Source organism: Mus musculus, chromosome 5 (assembly GCF_000001635.26).
Source record: "Mus musculus strain C57BL/6J chromosome 5, GRCm38.p6 C57BL/6J".
Lineage (NCBI taxonomy): Eukaryota > Metazoa > Chordata > Mammalia > Rodentia > Muridae > Mus > Mus musculus.
The window spans coordinates 39,606,743-39,622,223 of NC_000071.6; the positions used below are offsets into that span (position 1 = coordinate 39,606,743).

Below are 15,481 nucleotides of genomic sequence, written 5' to 3' on the forward strand. Positions count from 1 at the left end.
GCTTCCTTAGGCAGTATAGGGAGCCACAGGCCTTTTCTAGTTGGTGAGTGATAAAATAAAAAATCTATAGATACATAGCAGGGTAGTATGGCTTCCAGGCTTAAAAGAAGTAGAAGGATATGAACACAAACATTGGCAATTATAATTGTTTCTTGGAACTCAAAATGCAGGCTCTGGTTATTATATAATGTACTTGTATTTATTTGGTAACAACAACAACAACAACAAAACCCAAGGATTTTGTTTGTTTTGAAAGCAGACATTGAAAAGTAAGCACAAGCCATTTGAATGGACTAGAAAAAAATTGACTCAAGTCTTTGTATTAACATAAAGGCAAGCACATTACTAGATCACAGCAGGTTAAGTCAATACACATCTATTAACTCAGTGTAGGTGACTCAGGAGACCAAGCCTGCCATGGGAGAGTTTCCTAAGATAAAAACAAGCTTTCAGACAGAACATTTTCTAATCAGTATCTTCTTCTTTGCTCACTAGTGTTGGGAAAAAATGAGATATTTGCAAACATCCATGCTGAATGTTTCTAGAAATACCCTTAAATTGTACTAGCCACGACAGTTCTTTGGTATATCATCTTCTCAGAGTCCTGTTATCCATAGCAAGCAAAGCCAGGAGGACATGTCTCCCCCTCCTTTATCTTCATTCCCATTTCTTTCTGAACTGATCTACTAAATTAAAAGTTATTTTCTTTGCCATACAGATTAACCTAATTAAGGTAACAAATGACCTATACTATTTTCAAATGCTACTCAGATGTGAGGGGAGGTCACTAAACAAGATATATACATCAAAGGGCGGGTATCTTGGGACCACTCCAGAATTCTTTCTGCCAGAGACTTTTAGGTGATGTTGGTCCTGAGCTTCAATCTGAGTTGTCTTTGACCTCTTTGCACTCACCCTTGCCACTGGGAAAGATCTCTCTTCCTCTTTGAAATGGAGAGTAGCCAGGAGGCCAAGTGTGCTATCGACCACTTAGGAGAGATTTCTGGCAGCCAAGTGTGTTAGAGACTAACCTCAGGAGAATTCTGGAGGCCTGGTGTGGTAGACAGTACCCAGGGGATAATGATGGAGGCCAATAATACTAGTGACCCCTCCCCCCAGGGGTGACCGGACTCTGGGAAAATGCTATCATTGTCCTTTAGTTTCCTCATGCATAAACAAGGTTAATGGTAACAAAGGCCCATAGGTTACTGTGAAGACTAAAGTATAACTCACCTACTGTTTATGGAATTATGACTTCAAGATTGTTCAATTGTCCATTATCCATGTATTGCTTATAACAACTGTGGGAAAGGCATTATATCCCCTAATAGAAAGTCCTAGAAATTAAGATATTTGTCAAAGTTCACATAGCTATAAACAAGGCTGCACAAGAAATATTCATTCTTGGATTCATGGGCAGAACCTAGAGAACAGAGGTCCAAGAAATATGAATATCAATTGTCAGTTTGAAGACATAATGGTGTGCCTAGGAGAACACTGGAATATTTGAGTATTCCAGAAGAGGCTGAAGAGTGTAGGGGAGTGGAAGAAAGCTGGGCAGCAGGAAGATTTGTTTAGTTAATAAACATTTGTAATTCCAACATCAAGTATAGTACTATTTGCTGGCTCTGCGTTAATAAGCAAACATGTGAAACTTGGTTTGGTTATTTCCCTAGGGGCTTTCAAGGACTGAATAAAACACCATATTGTTAAGTGCCTAGCAGTTCATGGACCAAAGAAAGGACTCCCAGGAGGAGGCCACACTGTGAGGCTGGGGTGTGATGGAGAGAATTTTCACATTAGATTGACAACTAGACAAGATTTATCATCCATAAACAAGAGCTTTCTATCTACCTCCCACTTAGGCAAAGTGCCACAAGGTTGCAGTTAAGAGGAAGACTGACCCTGAAAGGAACATTGAAAATGAAGAGAAACACTGTACTGTGGAGCAGAAATGAATTAAAGCAATGTGATTTTATCTGTGGGACCCAGAAATATTTCATGAACCAGAATCTCAAGTTTTACATTAATGCCTTGAAATTATTATTTTTTTTTTCTGAAGTGGGTTCTCCCTATGGAGCTCATGCTGACTTCGGACTAGTGCTCCTCTTGTCTCAGTTCACCACTTCTGGGATCATAGGTGTGTGCCAGCATGCCTGGCTTCATGAATAGGATTTTGATGATAGTCTAATAATCCAAGGAACAGAGTTTACCTGGTAACAATGTCATATACTATCATATTTAAGCCTTCAATGTAAAAGCCAATAACATACACTTGCTTTCTACTCATTATTTTATTAAAAGTGGCATCTATAGTTCAGTCATACTATCTATATTATTTCCATAGAACACGACATAAATGCAGGTTTATTATCTGACATCTGGTGTCCTAGAAGCAAGAGCTGAGCTGATTAATTCATTTACTGAGAATGGGGTTTCAAAATAAAACAAAACAAAGCAAACAAGCTAACAACAACAACATCAAAAACCTAAATGAGTGGAGGAGGGGGGAAAAGTATGGGAAGAAATAACCAGGTATATTGTTTAGAAGTCTGAACCCAGGCTAATGTCAAGGGGATCTATGAGCAGAAATTGTACTATGAAGTAGCCTGTGCAAAGGCAAGGGACTTGAACAGTCAAACATGAGTTATTTGTTCTCCCCCCCCCAAGAAAGGGGGTGTCATTTTGCAGCTTTCTCTATGTAATGTGGCTTTTGTTAAGATAAAACTTCAAGAACACATTTCTGTGGAGCTGTTAGTACTCTGCCTTTAAGGGCTATAAAAGATGGAGAAGCCATGGGAAATAGGATCTGTCTGGGCCAGTAACAGCAATGACTAGTATCATAGCTGGCGAGTGAGGGACAGAACAAAGACAGTGAGTTTTTGCTGACCACTTTACAATCAGTTCCTGTCTGTCTCTTGAACCTCTAAACCTATTCACAGCTAAGCTCTACGTGTGCACAGTTTGCTGGCCTTTACCATTCATCTCATTAACTTTCCTTCCAAACTGAGTTGAATATCAGGCCATTTTTACCACAGAGGAAATTAAGGGTCTGAGAATTTGTACTGAAGGCTTCATGGTCAAATTGGGTTAATGCCCAAATCTCCTGATTATAATTGTGTTTTCTTTCTCTTTATCTAACTGTGGAATTTGAGAAAAGTGTAGTAACCTTGACCTCAGTGGGAGCTGAAGATGCAGGGCTGCTCCTTACAAGAGGGAGTCAAGCAACTGGATGAGCTGATGGGCTATGGTTCCCTTGCTTCTTCTATACTACTGGGGAATCCTTGCCCCGGTATTTCTCTCATGCTTGGTGATGTATCCTTCTTTTAATTTCTGCCTGTTGCAACACCCTTTAGGGCATCCTTCCTGTGTGGTCCTATGGACACTGACTTTTCAGTCCTCTTTTGTCCAATCTCTCATCCTTAAGTTTCTTGATAGATGCTGCCCTCTCGATGAGGCCTATGTGTTTCTTCTCACCTTGACTCACTATGGGATGGATTGAAATTGCATAAGTTCAGGACTCTAGAAAAATTCTCATATGAAACAAATAACTTTCTCTGTCATCAGAAGTCAATATTTTAATCTCTGTTCTTAAGTTTCTTCTTGACTGAAACTAGGGTACTATTTCTTACCTCTCATAGTTTTTTTTTTTTTAAGTTATGTTGGAAGCAATGAATATAAGATATGAAGCACATAAATAGTGTGTAATAATGATGGTTATTTTTGTGCAATTTCCAAACCTGCACAGGATTCAGACACATGGGGGACTACCTCCATCTTAGAAACCTCCTGACAAGACTACAAGTGGCTACAAAGCTACATCTTGGCTGCTTAGTGTGTTTAATCCAAGCTACATACTTGCTAGACAAGACTTTTCCCTGTACTTCTCCTATATCCCTTCCCTCCCCCATCACCACTTTCTGATTCAAGACATGCCTTTACATAGGATGTATTCCTTTGGTAACATCAATGACTTTCATTTTCTGGCTCCAGGGCAATTTTTTCACAACGCCTTGTTCCAAAAGGACAGGGCCTCTGTGACCCTTGAATTAAGTGGCTTTGGTCATAGCTGTATTGCAACTTTTCGGTAATATTTTTTCTTTCTTATAAAAAATGATTGGCAATCAGGAAAATAGCATACTTCATTCTTCATTCATCTTCTTTCTACCAGCTGGTTGACTCCTTCTAGGGGTGTGGTTGAATTGATGCTAAATTATGGAACATATTGCCCTATCTAATGTACACAACTCAAGGCCATTTCTCTTGCTGTCTTGGCACTTCTTTGATTCTTCTTCAAACCCAAAATACTTAACTCCAGTAACTTTCCTTTTTATATTCTTGAAGAATTAATACTACATTCGCTATATCATAGGATCTAAAGAAAAAAAAAACGTTTTAATGAATACAGTGGACTTTGCCTCCACAACTGTAAGCAACAGACAGGATGGGCACTGGCTACTTCAACCCTCCATTTCTACTCTGTGGAGGATAGAAAGAGAAAGCCATCCTGACCTCAGAGGTATAACATGTTTTTTTCATAAACTCACTAATTCCCAGGCTGTTAGCTGATAGTTATATAGTACCAACTGGATTTCAACATTGTCCTGTTCCTAGAGGAATGAGACAATGATACAATTCTTCCTTTGAAACAGCAAATGAGGCAAGAGCCCAACCCTGTACATAATGCTTTGCTCAGCAAATCTTAGCTGTTTCTCTAGAGCTCTCAAGTGGCTGTAGCCTGGGCTTCAGTAGGTACTCCCACCTCCAGCAAGGAACTATCTTTGTTAATAGGATTGGCATTCAACCTGATCAGGAGAGACCAAATACCATTTGACTCCTGCCTTACTGCATTTTGTTCTTATAGGAATGGCCATGGGTCTATTGCAGTATCCTCTGAAAAGGGGTAGGATGAGATCTAAATACCTGGAATAAAGTAGGAAATGATAGGGGTTTTGCTTCTTAAAATGTACTGATGACTCACTGGAGTTTTATCAAAAAAGAAAGGAAAGAAAGGAAAGAAAAGAAGAGAGAGAGAGAGAGAGAGAGAGAGAGAGAGAGAGAGAGAGAGAAGAATTAATGAATGAATATATGCTATCACTGGGACTCCTGCATTTTCTCTAGTGGTATGTGCAAGACTATGACTCCCTGAGTCAGTATTCTGTTCCCCCAATAAAGCAATGCATTAGATTTACATCCACTGACCACCTACAATGTATGACCCCCATGCCATCAGCTATGCCAGTACTAGCAACTCAGGCTTATTGATGCCAGTTCTGACTCTCCTCATTGCTAATTAGCAGACAAGTGATTGCAGCAGACTAGGCTCTAACCATAACATCTCCAGACAAGCATCTTCTTGGGCACCAGAGATCACCACCTGAGCTTTCTTTCTGTCCCAATATCCCTGAGCAGCTTTGGAAACTTGATTTAATCTTTTTTGGAGCCCCTCATTCTTCAGGTAAAGTCTCATAAAAGGCCAAAAAGTATGCTGCAGAGGGAAGCACTCTGCATATCACAAAGTCTATGGAAATCGGCTATAAATATATCTGGTTCTGCTTCTGAGGAGACAGTGGTTGATGGATAAGCTTAATGAGTTCTGAAGGGGAGGGAATTCTCTCCTACTCTTAGTCTTAGGCAGGAATGGGGTGTGGGCCAGGTTAAGGTCAGATCAGGCTGGGACTGCTAAAATACAACCAAGGTGACTCATTTCCCTGGAAGGCTGCTGAGAAAAATGTTGGTTTCCCCTTGCCCTTCCTCTGGCTCAAGTGCAGCTCTTCGGGTGGAAAACTTTTGGCACCAGGAAAAACATGTCAGGTCAAGTCAGAAAAACAACACCTCTGAGTTTGACCTTTTCTTTAGAGTTTAGATTGAGCTAAACAGAAAGGAAGAAAGAGAGAAAGAAAGAAAGAAAGAAAGAAAGAAAGAAAGAAAGAAAGAAAGAAAGAAAGAAAGAAGGAAAGGGTTAATTGTGCTTTGGATGTACCTGGGCTCTGAACCTGATAGTGTGACCTCCGACAAGTGCCCTGTTTTTCAGGGCCTATTCTCTATTCTTTGAACTTGTCAGAGTAATACCTCCATCTTAAGTTTGCTTGGGGGAAGTTTCAGAGTGTTCTAAGATGGAGAAAACAATCCAGGATGCCTGCTTGTGTTTCATTCCTTCAGAACAAACTGTCAGGAAATGGTTTTATTCTGCTCTCTTGCATTCTTTCCCACTGTCATGATCACAGTTTATTATCTTTATTATCTTATCCATACTTATTACTATGGAAAAGACCTAGTCTATTTAATCATAAAAGGTTGATTATCAAGTATATGTGACAATCCAGAGACTTAGAACTGGCTTTTGTGACCAGCCTCTGCTTTGTGGCTGTTCTAAGGAGAAGGGAAACTTACGTGCGCAGGTGCACTGGGTTATATTGTGATTTTTTTCACATCTTAACTTCAGTCCTTGGGAGTTTTAATTTTTTTCCTATTCAAAACTATAAAGTTGGAGCCAGTTTTGAAGTTATATCTCTATGAGTATGATATAGAAGGTCATAAGTGCATGTTGATCTTTCAGAAGACAAATTCTAGAGTTGAGCAAAGGCTACTACTACTTATTCTGCTCCTCATGCGAGGTTTAGGCTGGACAGACACACACAAAGAGAACTTGAATGTTTCTTGCTCTCTCTTAAGTAGCTTTGCGGAGGCCAGTTGCCCAAAAGGCAAAGTTTACAGCCCCAAGATCATTCTGAAATCCAAGGGTGTAAGTTTGTTTATTATGAGATTTGCCATATCCTCTAAGACTAATTTGGATCTTAAGAAATCTCTTGCCAGTTCTCATCTGTTTTTAAGTCTCAGTGCCATTTTCTTCACTTAAAACTCATATGCGGGGGAAGGGGCAAAAAATAAAAATAAAAATAAAAAACCCAAAACTCATATGTGTTAAATCTATACACAAGCTGGCAGAGGTTAAACCCACATGAAGACTGGCAGGGGTTAAGCCCTCATGCAAGCTGACTGTGGTTAAACCCATATGCAGGCTACAGGGGTTAAACCCACATGTGGGTTGTCTGAACATGGATAAAACTGCCACTTCCAAAAATAATACTCTCGGTGAGGAGGAAATTCAAATTTCAAGTAAAAACTAAATCTGAAGACAACAGTCAGGCATTAAAATAAAAAAAAAAATTCAGAAAAGAGAGGAGCAACATCCATAATACCAATAAATTTTTTTAAGCAGAAAAAGATTATAGATTTGACAAGGAGGTGAAAACAAAGAGCTATTTTGGATTGGAGGCAGGTTAATTATATTTAAAACAACAACAACAAAAAAAGAGGTCTCCAGAAAAAAAAAATCTCTTATTTTTTCAGTGCAATAGTTAAGTTCCTTCATATTATAGAGACATATACACAATGTTAACAACCATGAAAAACAATACAAAACGCCCTCCATTTAACAAGTAGAAAAATATAACTACTATATATGGCAACTGTGAATCTAATACTGTACAGAAGTCATTTGTGGGTTTTACAAATAAATTATAGCTTAAATGCCTTTTTAAAATTATTTTCCTCCCCCCTTCAGATGTACACCAGAAGTTAACAACAGGAAAAGTCCCGAGCCTAGGAGACGGCAAATCAGTGCCAGTCGAATGTTCTGCCCACGAGCTTGAAAAATTTCTTATTTGGCTCATGAAAGTATTCGTGCAGTTTATCAAGTAGTTTGGGATCCACCTGGGGGTGCGCCCGGCCTTTGGACTCGTGTAAGCAGCGGTCCTTGCCACTGTCCCGCAGGCAGTAGAAGCCCTTGGTTTTGTTAAAGTAGAAGTTCGAGGCGTTGATCTGTGGAGAAAGCTTCAGGAATCTTTCGACCTTCTGGATCTCAGGGAAAGGGTCTCTGATGAGGCGGTCGCCATCCACAATGTGGATGTGGCCCAACGGGAAAAAACGCAGCCAGTTCAGCATGTGTGCATGGTACAGGCTGCGGTTGAGAGCCTTGTAGTCCAGGTTCAGCCGACCGTCCCGCATTAGGAGGTCCTCAATGGGTGGATAGGGCTTGTGCTTCTGAAGGTGGTTGTACAACACCTGGGTGTAGTCGGACAGCACGCGCTCTGATGGGTCCCTCAGGATAAGCAGCAGGCGGATGGTGGGGTTCATGCTGTGGATTCTCTCAGGCACTTTGGGCGAAGTGAAATAGGCGGGTGTCTTCTCCACGGTGAGCTGGTGAGGGGAGGAGAAGGGCATCTGGGTGAGGTACCAGCCCAGGCCTTGGCTGTAATGCTCCTCCCAGTCAAAGAAATGGACCTCGTTTTCAGCTGCAGCAACATCAGGATGCAGGCTGAGCATCTCTAGCAGGGCTCGGGTACCACCCTTGCGCACCCCAATGATGATGGTCTGTGGCAGCTGCTGTGTGGAACCATTGGATGCTGTGCCTTCTCCGGTGTCCTCTGGGAGAATAATCACCTTCCTCAGAAGCTCCTGCTGTTTGAGCCCCGGGCCAGGAGCAGCCGGGTGGGAATGCACAAGCTGGGGCTGGGCCACCAGCAGCACCGCACCCAGGAGCAGCAAGGTCATGCTGTACAGCTCAGGGACTTCACTGGGCCACACGCGCCTGGATCATGAAGTAGCAGCAAGGCTCCCTCTTGATTACTGGAACATGAGTATCTCCAGTTGCCAATTACTAGGGAGGAAAAGAAGCAGCTTTTAGCCCCAAGCAGACATGGAAGTTATCCAACATCTATAGTCGTGAGCACTGTCCTCACCTCCCTCAAACGCTCTATTCTATAAAAGAGGGATAACAAACATTTTCTGTAAAGGACTAGAGAATAAATATTTTTGGCTTTTGGGACATATAGTTTCTATAGCAACACCAATTCCAACTGTGCTTTTCTGGATCTGAGGCAGCCACAGACAATAGACAGAGACAGGGGCGTGGCTGTGTTTCAATAAAACTTTGTTTGTGGACACAAAAATTTGAATGTCAAATAATTCTCATGTGGTATTAAATATTACACTTGATTTTAAGATTTAGGTCGACTGTGTGAGTATGTGTGTATGTTTGCAAATATTTGCTCATGAGTGCAGGTGGCATCAGAGGCAAGAAGCCTATGATTCCGTCCAAGTTGGAGTTAAAGGCATTTGTGAGCCCTCCTATAGTGGGTGTTTAGAAGTGGATTCTGGTCCTCTGTAATAGCATTATGTGTTCTTAACTGCAACAGCCTTTCAACTTTAGAAAGCATCTAAAGAATATCTTCCTCCTGTCAGCCTCTGGTGGTATGGAGGCTCAGCTGATATGGAAGCAGACTAGTTTCTGCACACCCTGTCTCCCACCAGGGGTTTCTATTCCAATGGGGTGGATAAGCCCATGTGAAGGAATGAATGAAAAGTCCAGTGTTTCCCCCAGCATCAGACTCTGGTGGCTGCTTTGTCCAGGACACTGTGTTTCTCAGTTTGGGGTCTGGCCAACGTATACAGACAGATGTGACAGTAAGCGGAACTCATCTCTGCCACAAATGCGTTATACCTGCAGCTATCTATATCCTTGCAATAAGAACAGGTCTGAGCAGCTACAGGTCTGGGTGGGAGGAAGGACAAATGACCCTGGCTCATGAGCAAGAACCAGTGGCTATTGTTTGATCGCTGGGTTTGGGGATGGTTTGTTGAGTTTGGCAGAGGGAAATGTGTGTACACTGACTGCAGGCAACAGGCAGCAGGATGACTGACACAGGCTGGAGTTGGATGTTAGGTTGACATTATATGGAGATATGCTTACTCATTTGCCTAAAACCATTGAAAAGTCATCATAACAGAAGACATTGAAGTGTGCCTAATGGGATTAAAAAGGCAACATTATCAGAAGAACACAAAGCTTTACTATTTATAAAGTGGCTCACAACTGGCAGAGTTCATTGTCATCACAGCCACACAGGGTGACATCGGAAATAAAGGTTAAGATCAACATCAATATATAGATTAGGGCCATAAAATATAAGAACACAAAAATGTCATAATAATTCAATTTAAAACTCAGGGCCCAATTTAAAAGTTCTAAATGGAGAACTTGTATGCTGGCAAACTTCCTCCCTTAGTTCCTCCGCTTTTTTAAACTGCATCACCTGTTGTGATAAAGTCCTTGCAGGACATCGACTGTTGGCCTAGATCTAGGGACTCACACAGATAACAAGCTGTGGTTGCCACTCTGAAAATTAGACACACTGGAACCATGTTTGTCATTCTCCAACAAAGAAACAGAGGCACTGGCTTGCTTTGGTCATTTGCAAAGGGTTGGAAAAGTCACAGCAAGGGGATTGTAGCGTTTCTCCAGTCAGTGAAATGTTTGCTTCTTCTTTATATCAAGCTTATCATTTACTTGACCATATGCATGGAAAAAGAACAAATTCAGGGCCCTCAAGTTTGTGGTCCTCAGACACAAGGATTTGTCATTTACGAAATGTATGTTAAAACCATGAGCCCTGGCTGGAGGGTGGCTCAGTGGTCAAACATACTCGCTGCTCTTCCAGAGGAGCCAGTTTCACTTTTAGCTCAGCATGGTGGCTCACAATTGGCTGTAACTCCACTTTCAGGGAATCTGAAGCCTCTTTTGGCCTCAGCAGTCACCAGATACACATGTGGTCTACATACATACATGAAGACAAAATAATCACATACATACAAAATGAACAACTAAGATAAAGCCAAAGCAAGAGCTTGAGCACTGAGCCAGACAGAAGTCTAGAGAGTAGCAAGCATGAAGCAAGGTGGACATATGAACTAGGAACTCTGCAAATGGGACTGGAGGTCAGTGAGCACACCCTTGGGGGAAGGTGTTTATGGAGGGTGTGGCTAAGCAGTGTGGGTTGGGTTGGGTTGGGTTGGGTTGGGTTGGGTTGGGTTGGCAAAGGGTGTGAACTCAGTGTGATAAGATTGCTTTCCTCAAAGGAAGGATTCAGGAAGCTTTACTAAAAGATCTTTTTCTTCTTCACTGTTCAAGTGAATGGAGCCAAGAGCCATCTGTACCTGCTCGTTACACATTTGAGGGCAGTTTGCCCAGAAAGTTCAAGGGCAAAGAATGAACCACAAGTGAGACATGGGTGGCACTAACTCTGACATGCTTGTGGTGGCCACAGCCGTCACTTTCTGTCTTTAGACTCAGGACCTGAACAACCAATAAGTCACAGGATTCAACACTCATATGACCAACACACAGGTACAACTGAAATCTGTATTATCTGGCTGCTCATGCTTTCTCTGCCTCATTCTGAAGTAAATTAGTCACCACAGAATACACCTGAGACTCTTCCTAACAGGGAATTACCAACAAACAGCAGAGGAGATGCTAAATATTGTTTGTCTGGAATGCTGAGAGAGAAAAAAATAGTCCAATTGTTTATTCAGTACTAAATGGTCAGCCCTGAAAACATACAAGCAATGTACAGACTGTACAGGTTATATTTATGGATACATAAATATAAATATATATGTATATATGTATATATACATATTAGCTATAATTATATATGTGTGTATATATATATACATATACAAATATGCATGCAACAACAATTAACAGAAAAAGAGACCATGAAGTTGAAAGCCAGCAATGTGGGATATGTTGAGTGTTTTGGAGGGAGAAAATGCAAAGGAAAGATGATGTAATTATATAATAATATCAGAAATAAAATGAAAATTTAAAACCAGACATTTAGGCATTCAGAAACCCCTTGTTTTGAAAGACCTCCAAAACGGGGGTGGAGGGGGCAACCCTCACTCATGTCCTGGGATGACGTGATGCCCAAGAACTCCCGAGAGACCAATCATGATGCGAACAGCAAGAGGTTTAATCGGGGAAAGGCCAGAGCACTGGGGACGACTTGTATCCCACACAGGGGTAGAGGAGTCGACCCCGAGCTCAAGGGGTAAGGTGTTTATAAAGGCAGAAACCACAAATGCCTGGCATTGGGCTATAGCATTTGGCAAGCATAACGGGTTCGAGGAATGATTAGAGTATTCTGTCTGAACATTTCCTGAAACAATGGAACAAGTTAAACTTCTACTTTGTGGTTAGTACATCCTGGAACAATGGGGTGAGTTAAACTTTTACTCCCTGCCATTAGTAAGGTCTATTTCAGACACAAGTCTAGGGACTTTCATATTTTTTCACTCTCTCTCAGGATCTTTCAGTTTATTTTTGCTTTCTAATACATTTATTTATTTATTGTCTAGATCCTTTTCATCATAAAGATATTGGTGTTATTCAGGTAAAGCTGGCCAGTCCTACACACACACACACACACACACACACACACACATATACACACACATTCTATATATGTGTGTATATGACAAAATACAAAATACACAGTACACACAAGAAGAATGAGAAACATTTCAACCTAGAAATCTAGAGCTACACTGCATAGTATTTTTATCTCATTTCTTTTTGAAAACTATTTTATGCAAGAAAAATATAACATTATAGCACAGAGGTTATCATTTTTGTATGTGTATATACATATGCATGTATACACATAAAATTGTGTATATATATGCACATGTATGTACATATACACAGAAAATCCTGTATGTATATGCACACACATGCATATGCACACATGCAAAGAATGTGCATATTTATAGCTAGATATGCTGTACAAATGTCATCCATATCTAATATATATATGTGTGTGTGTGTGTGTGTGTGTGTGCATATTACATGTGTAAATGCATAGCATATATGTGGTAACATAGTAACTCATTTATGTATAGAACATATATGCACACAGTAATCTTATGTTTCTTGTGTGCTTTGATAGCTCAGGCTCTCATTGATACAATCAGAGTTATTTGGTCTTTTACTCACGGGAAAGAAAAACATCTCCAAGTTCACATGAACCTGAAAACAGTCTCTGGGGTTCCTGACCTTGACAATGGGTTTTCAAAAAACACGGAAGAGAGTCTTTTTGTTTTTGCCTTTCATTTCACACTTGAGGAGACCCTCGGGTGACTTGGCTATAGCCAAATTGAAACTTTTGGCCAGTGAAGTTCAGTCTAGTGACCTGAGGGCTATTACAACTCTTCCAAGCATGTGATCTTGATATATAGCAATGATAGTGAGGGATAGATGTTCACAAAGGAAGACCCAATGTAAAACACTCATCTATAACCCCTTAGCTCCCCATTCTAGAAGTCAAATATACACAGAGTATATATTGGGCATGGTATTTTAAACCCATTTATTGCTTTTAGGCAGTAGATGAGCAAGAAGATCTATACAGTCTGTAAGACCAGGCGAGGGATCCTGCCTCTGGTTTTGAGTTTAGACGAACTGACTTTGACTCTTTGCTTGAGTGTGATCATCTGTGAAATAAGAGTCTACCCCAAATGATTCCTTTGGAACTTGAATGAAGAAGTGTGTGCCAGAGAGATTTACCTAAGAGAAATGAGTCACATTTGTACTTTAAATTTTCTTAGAAATCATCTGAGAGAAATCTTATTTTATATGACTCAATGTATACAAAATGTCCTTGTTCCAGAATAAAATCATAATAACAAAATTAATGAGCAATTTTTCAGTATTTTACATTAAGTCTTGATTAGCCTGTGTGTGTCTTTCTGACAATAGCAGTCCACCCCCTGGCCCTGTGTTGCCTGGGGCAACTGAAGTGGGTAAGGCAAGAAGGTTGGGGAAGCTGTAATTCTTCTCTTAACAACTTCACAGAGAGGTCCCCTCCCAACTCACAGAGAAGTCCCTGAGCAGGAAAAGGACAAGGAAGGCAAGCCTGAACTTGCAGGTGACATAAATACATTCATATTCTTTCTGTTGATAACTTCATTATTCTCTCACAGGAAATAAACCAGGTGACCTTGAACACAAAGGGCTATCTGAAAGCTTGGAGCTGTCAAGGGCACAGACACAGATTATTCCAGGCACCTGGAGCTGAGGCCAGGCACCCTGGCAAGAACATAGACAGCAGCTCCAGCTTCTGCTGGCACCAGGCTATGGGCTGGCAGCTTCACACATAGCATGCCTGCAGTCTTGACAAGGAGCCGTCAGGACAGCTAGCATTGCTCGGAGAAAGCGGTGCTCAAAGGAATCAAAGGTTTGTCAGGAAAGAGTGAGCAGAACTCACACCCAAGTGGAGTCTGAGCAAGTAGACCCAGAACCTGGCCGTGTCTCTCACTTCTTCCCAGTGTCTGGGGTTGATGTGGCTGCTGGAAATCAACCCCGAGTGCTCAGAAAGATCAGGAAGGAAATACTCTTAATCACTGAGCCATATCTCTTGCCTCCTTGGTTCGATTCTTAACCAAAACGCGCATGCGTGAGTGCGTGCGTGCGTGCGTGCGTGCGTGCGTGCGTGCGTGCGTGCGTGCGTGCGTGTGTGCGTGTGTGTGTGTGTGTGTGTGTGTGTTTATCAGGCCTTTTGGGTTGAAGTCCTGTTTTGTAGCCAAACCCCAAATGGAGGAGGACTATAAAGACTCAGACTGGCTAGCCTGACAAAATTAAACCTCATATTTTATGGATAGATTATTAAGTCCAAGAGGGAAGCCATTCTCCTCTCTGCTCCTTTAATCAAAAAGACTGTTCTTAGATGTGCTGCGGTGACAAACTAAGAACTGGAAGAACTGTATCCTTCCCCTCCCCCCTCCACATCCCTGTGTCCACCTCATGACAGTACTGAATACTCAGTATGGAAAACCAAGTGTCCTCAGGCTCTCCCAGAGGGTGGCCTCCATTGTTCTTTGAATTTAGACCAAATATCTCAGGCTGGGGACATCCTTATTGTGGGACCTGAATGTCTCTTGGGCTTCACCTTCTTTCTTTGCCAAGCTCTGACCACACGAGCTTCTCCATGCCTCATAATTCACCAAGTTCATCTCAGCTTGTAGATCCTTGTTTCCAGAATGCTATATGCCAGGCTTTCTGAAGCTGTCTCTTTCTTGCTATTCAGATTTTCTTTCACCTCTGAACTTTCTCTCAATGGTCTTTACATTATCCAGTTCTAGAGGCCCCATCCATTGTACCAAATCACATCTGTCCTCCACCTCTCCACCCAGGCCTGCACACCACTGAGTCTCTTGGCAGTGACTAGTTTTCCCTCTGATGCTCACTCCAGAGAATGGCATTATTCCTGGCTCACTGTAGGGGGCAAAGACTATTTCCTCTATGAACTTGTCAAATGCAGGGGCCAGTAAGGCCAGTGGCTATAAGTTATAGGGAACAGACTTTAATTTAGTAAAAGGTGAAACATAACAGCCTATTCATTGGAAAGACTGCCAAATTGCCATGCCTCTCCTATTCCTAGAGAGTCAAGAAGAAGCCAGATGTTGAAGTGGGGGTTGGGGGGCAAACTTCATATTGCTCAGTGATTGGACAAGCTCACCCAGGAGTCCTGAAAACATCTTAATTAAAAAGGAGGGGTAGCTATGAAATAACCCTTCAAAAATATTTTAATTTTCTCCTTAATTCTTTTTATTACATAATTCCCATTATGACTCAGAC

General features: G+C 41.5%; 1 protein-coding gene across 3 annotated transcripts in view; it reads right to left on the bottom strand.

The window, feature by feature from the left end:
- Nucleotides 1-7,192: 7,192 nt before the first annotated feature.
- Nucleotides 7,193-15,481, bottom strand: part of Hs3st1 (heparan sulfate (glucosamine) 3-O-sulfotransferase 1) — a 31,658-nt gene continuing 23,369 nt past the window's right edge. For all 3 annotated transcript variants that reach the window (XM_017320686.2, XM_030254167.1, NM_010474.2), the window contains exon 2: nt 7,193-8,662. In XM_017320686.2, coding sequence (XP_017176175.1) covers nt 7,621-8,556 — 936 coding nt within the window. In that variant the 5' untranslated portion in view covers nt 8,557-8,662 and the 3' untranslated portion in view covers nt 7,193-7,620. The remainder of the gene's footprint in view (nt 8,663-15,481) is intronic.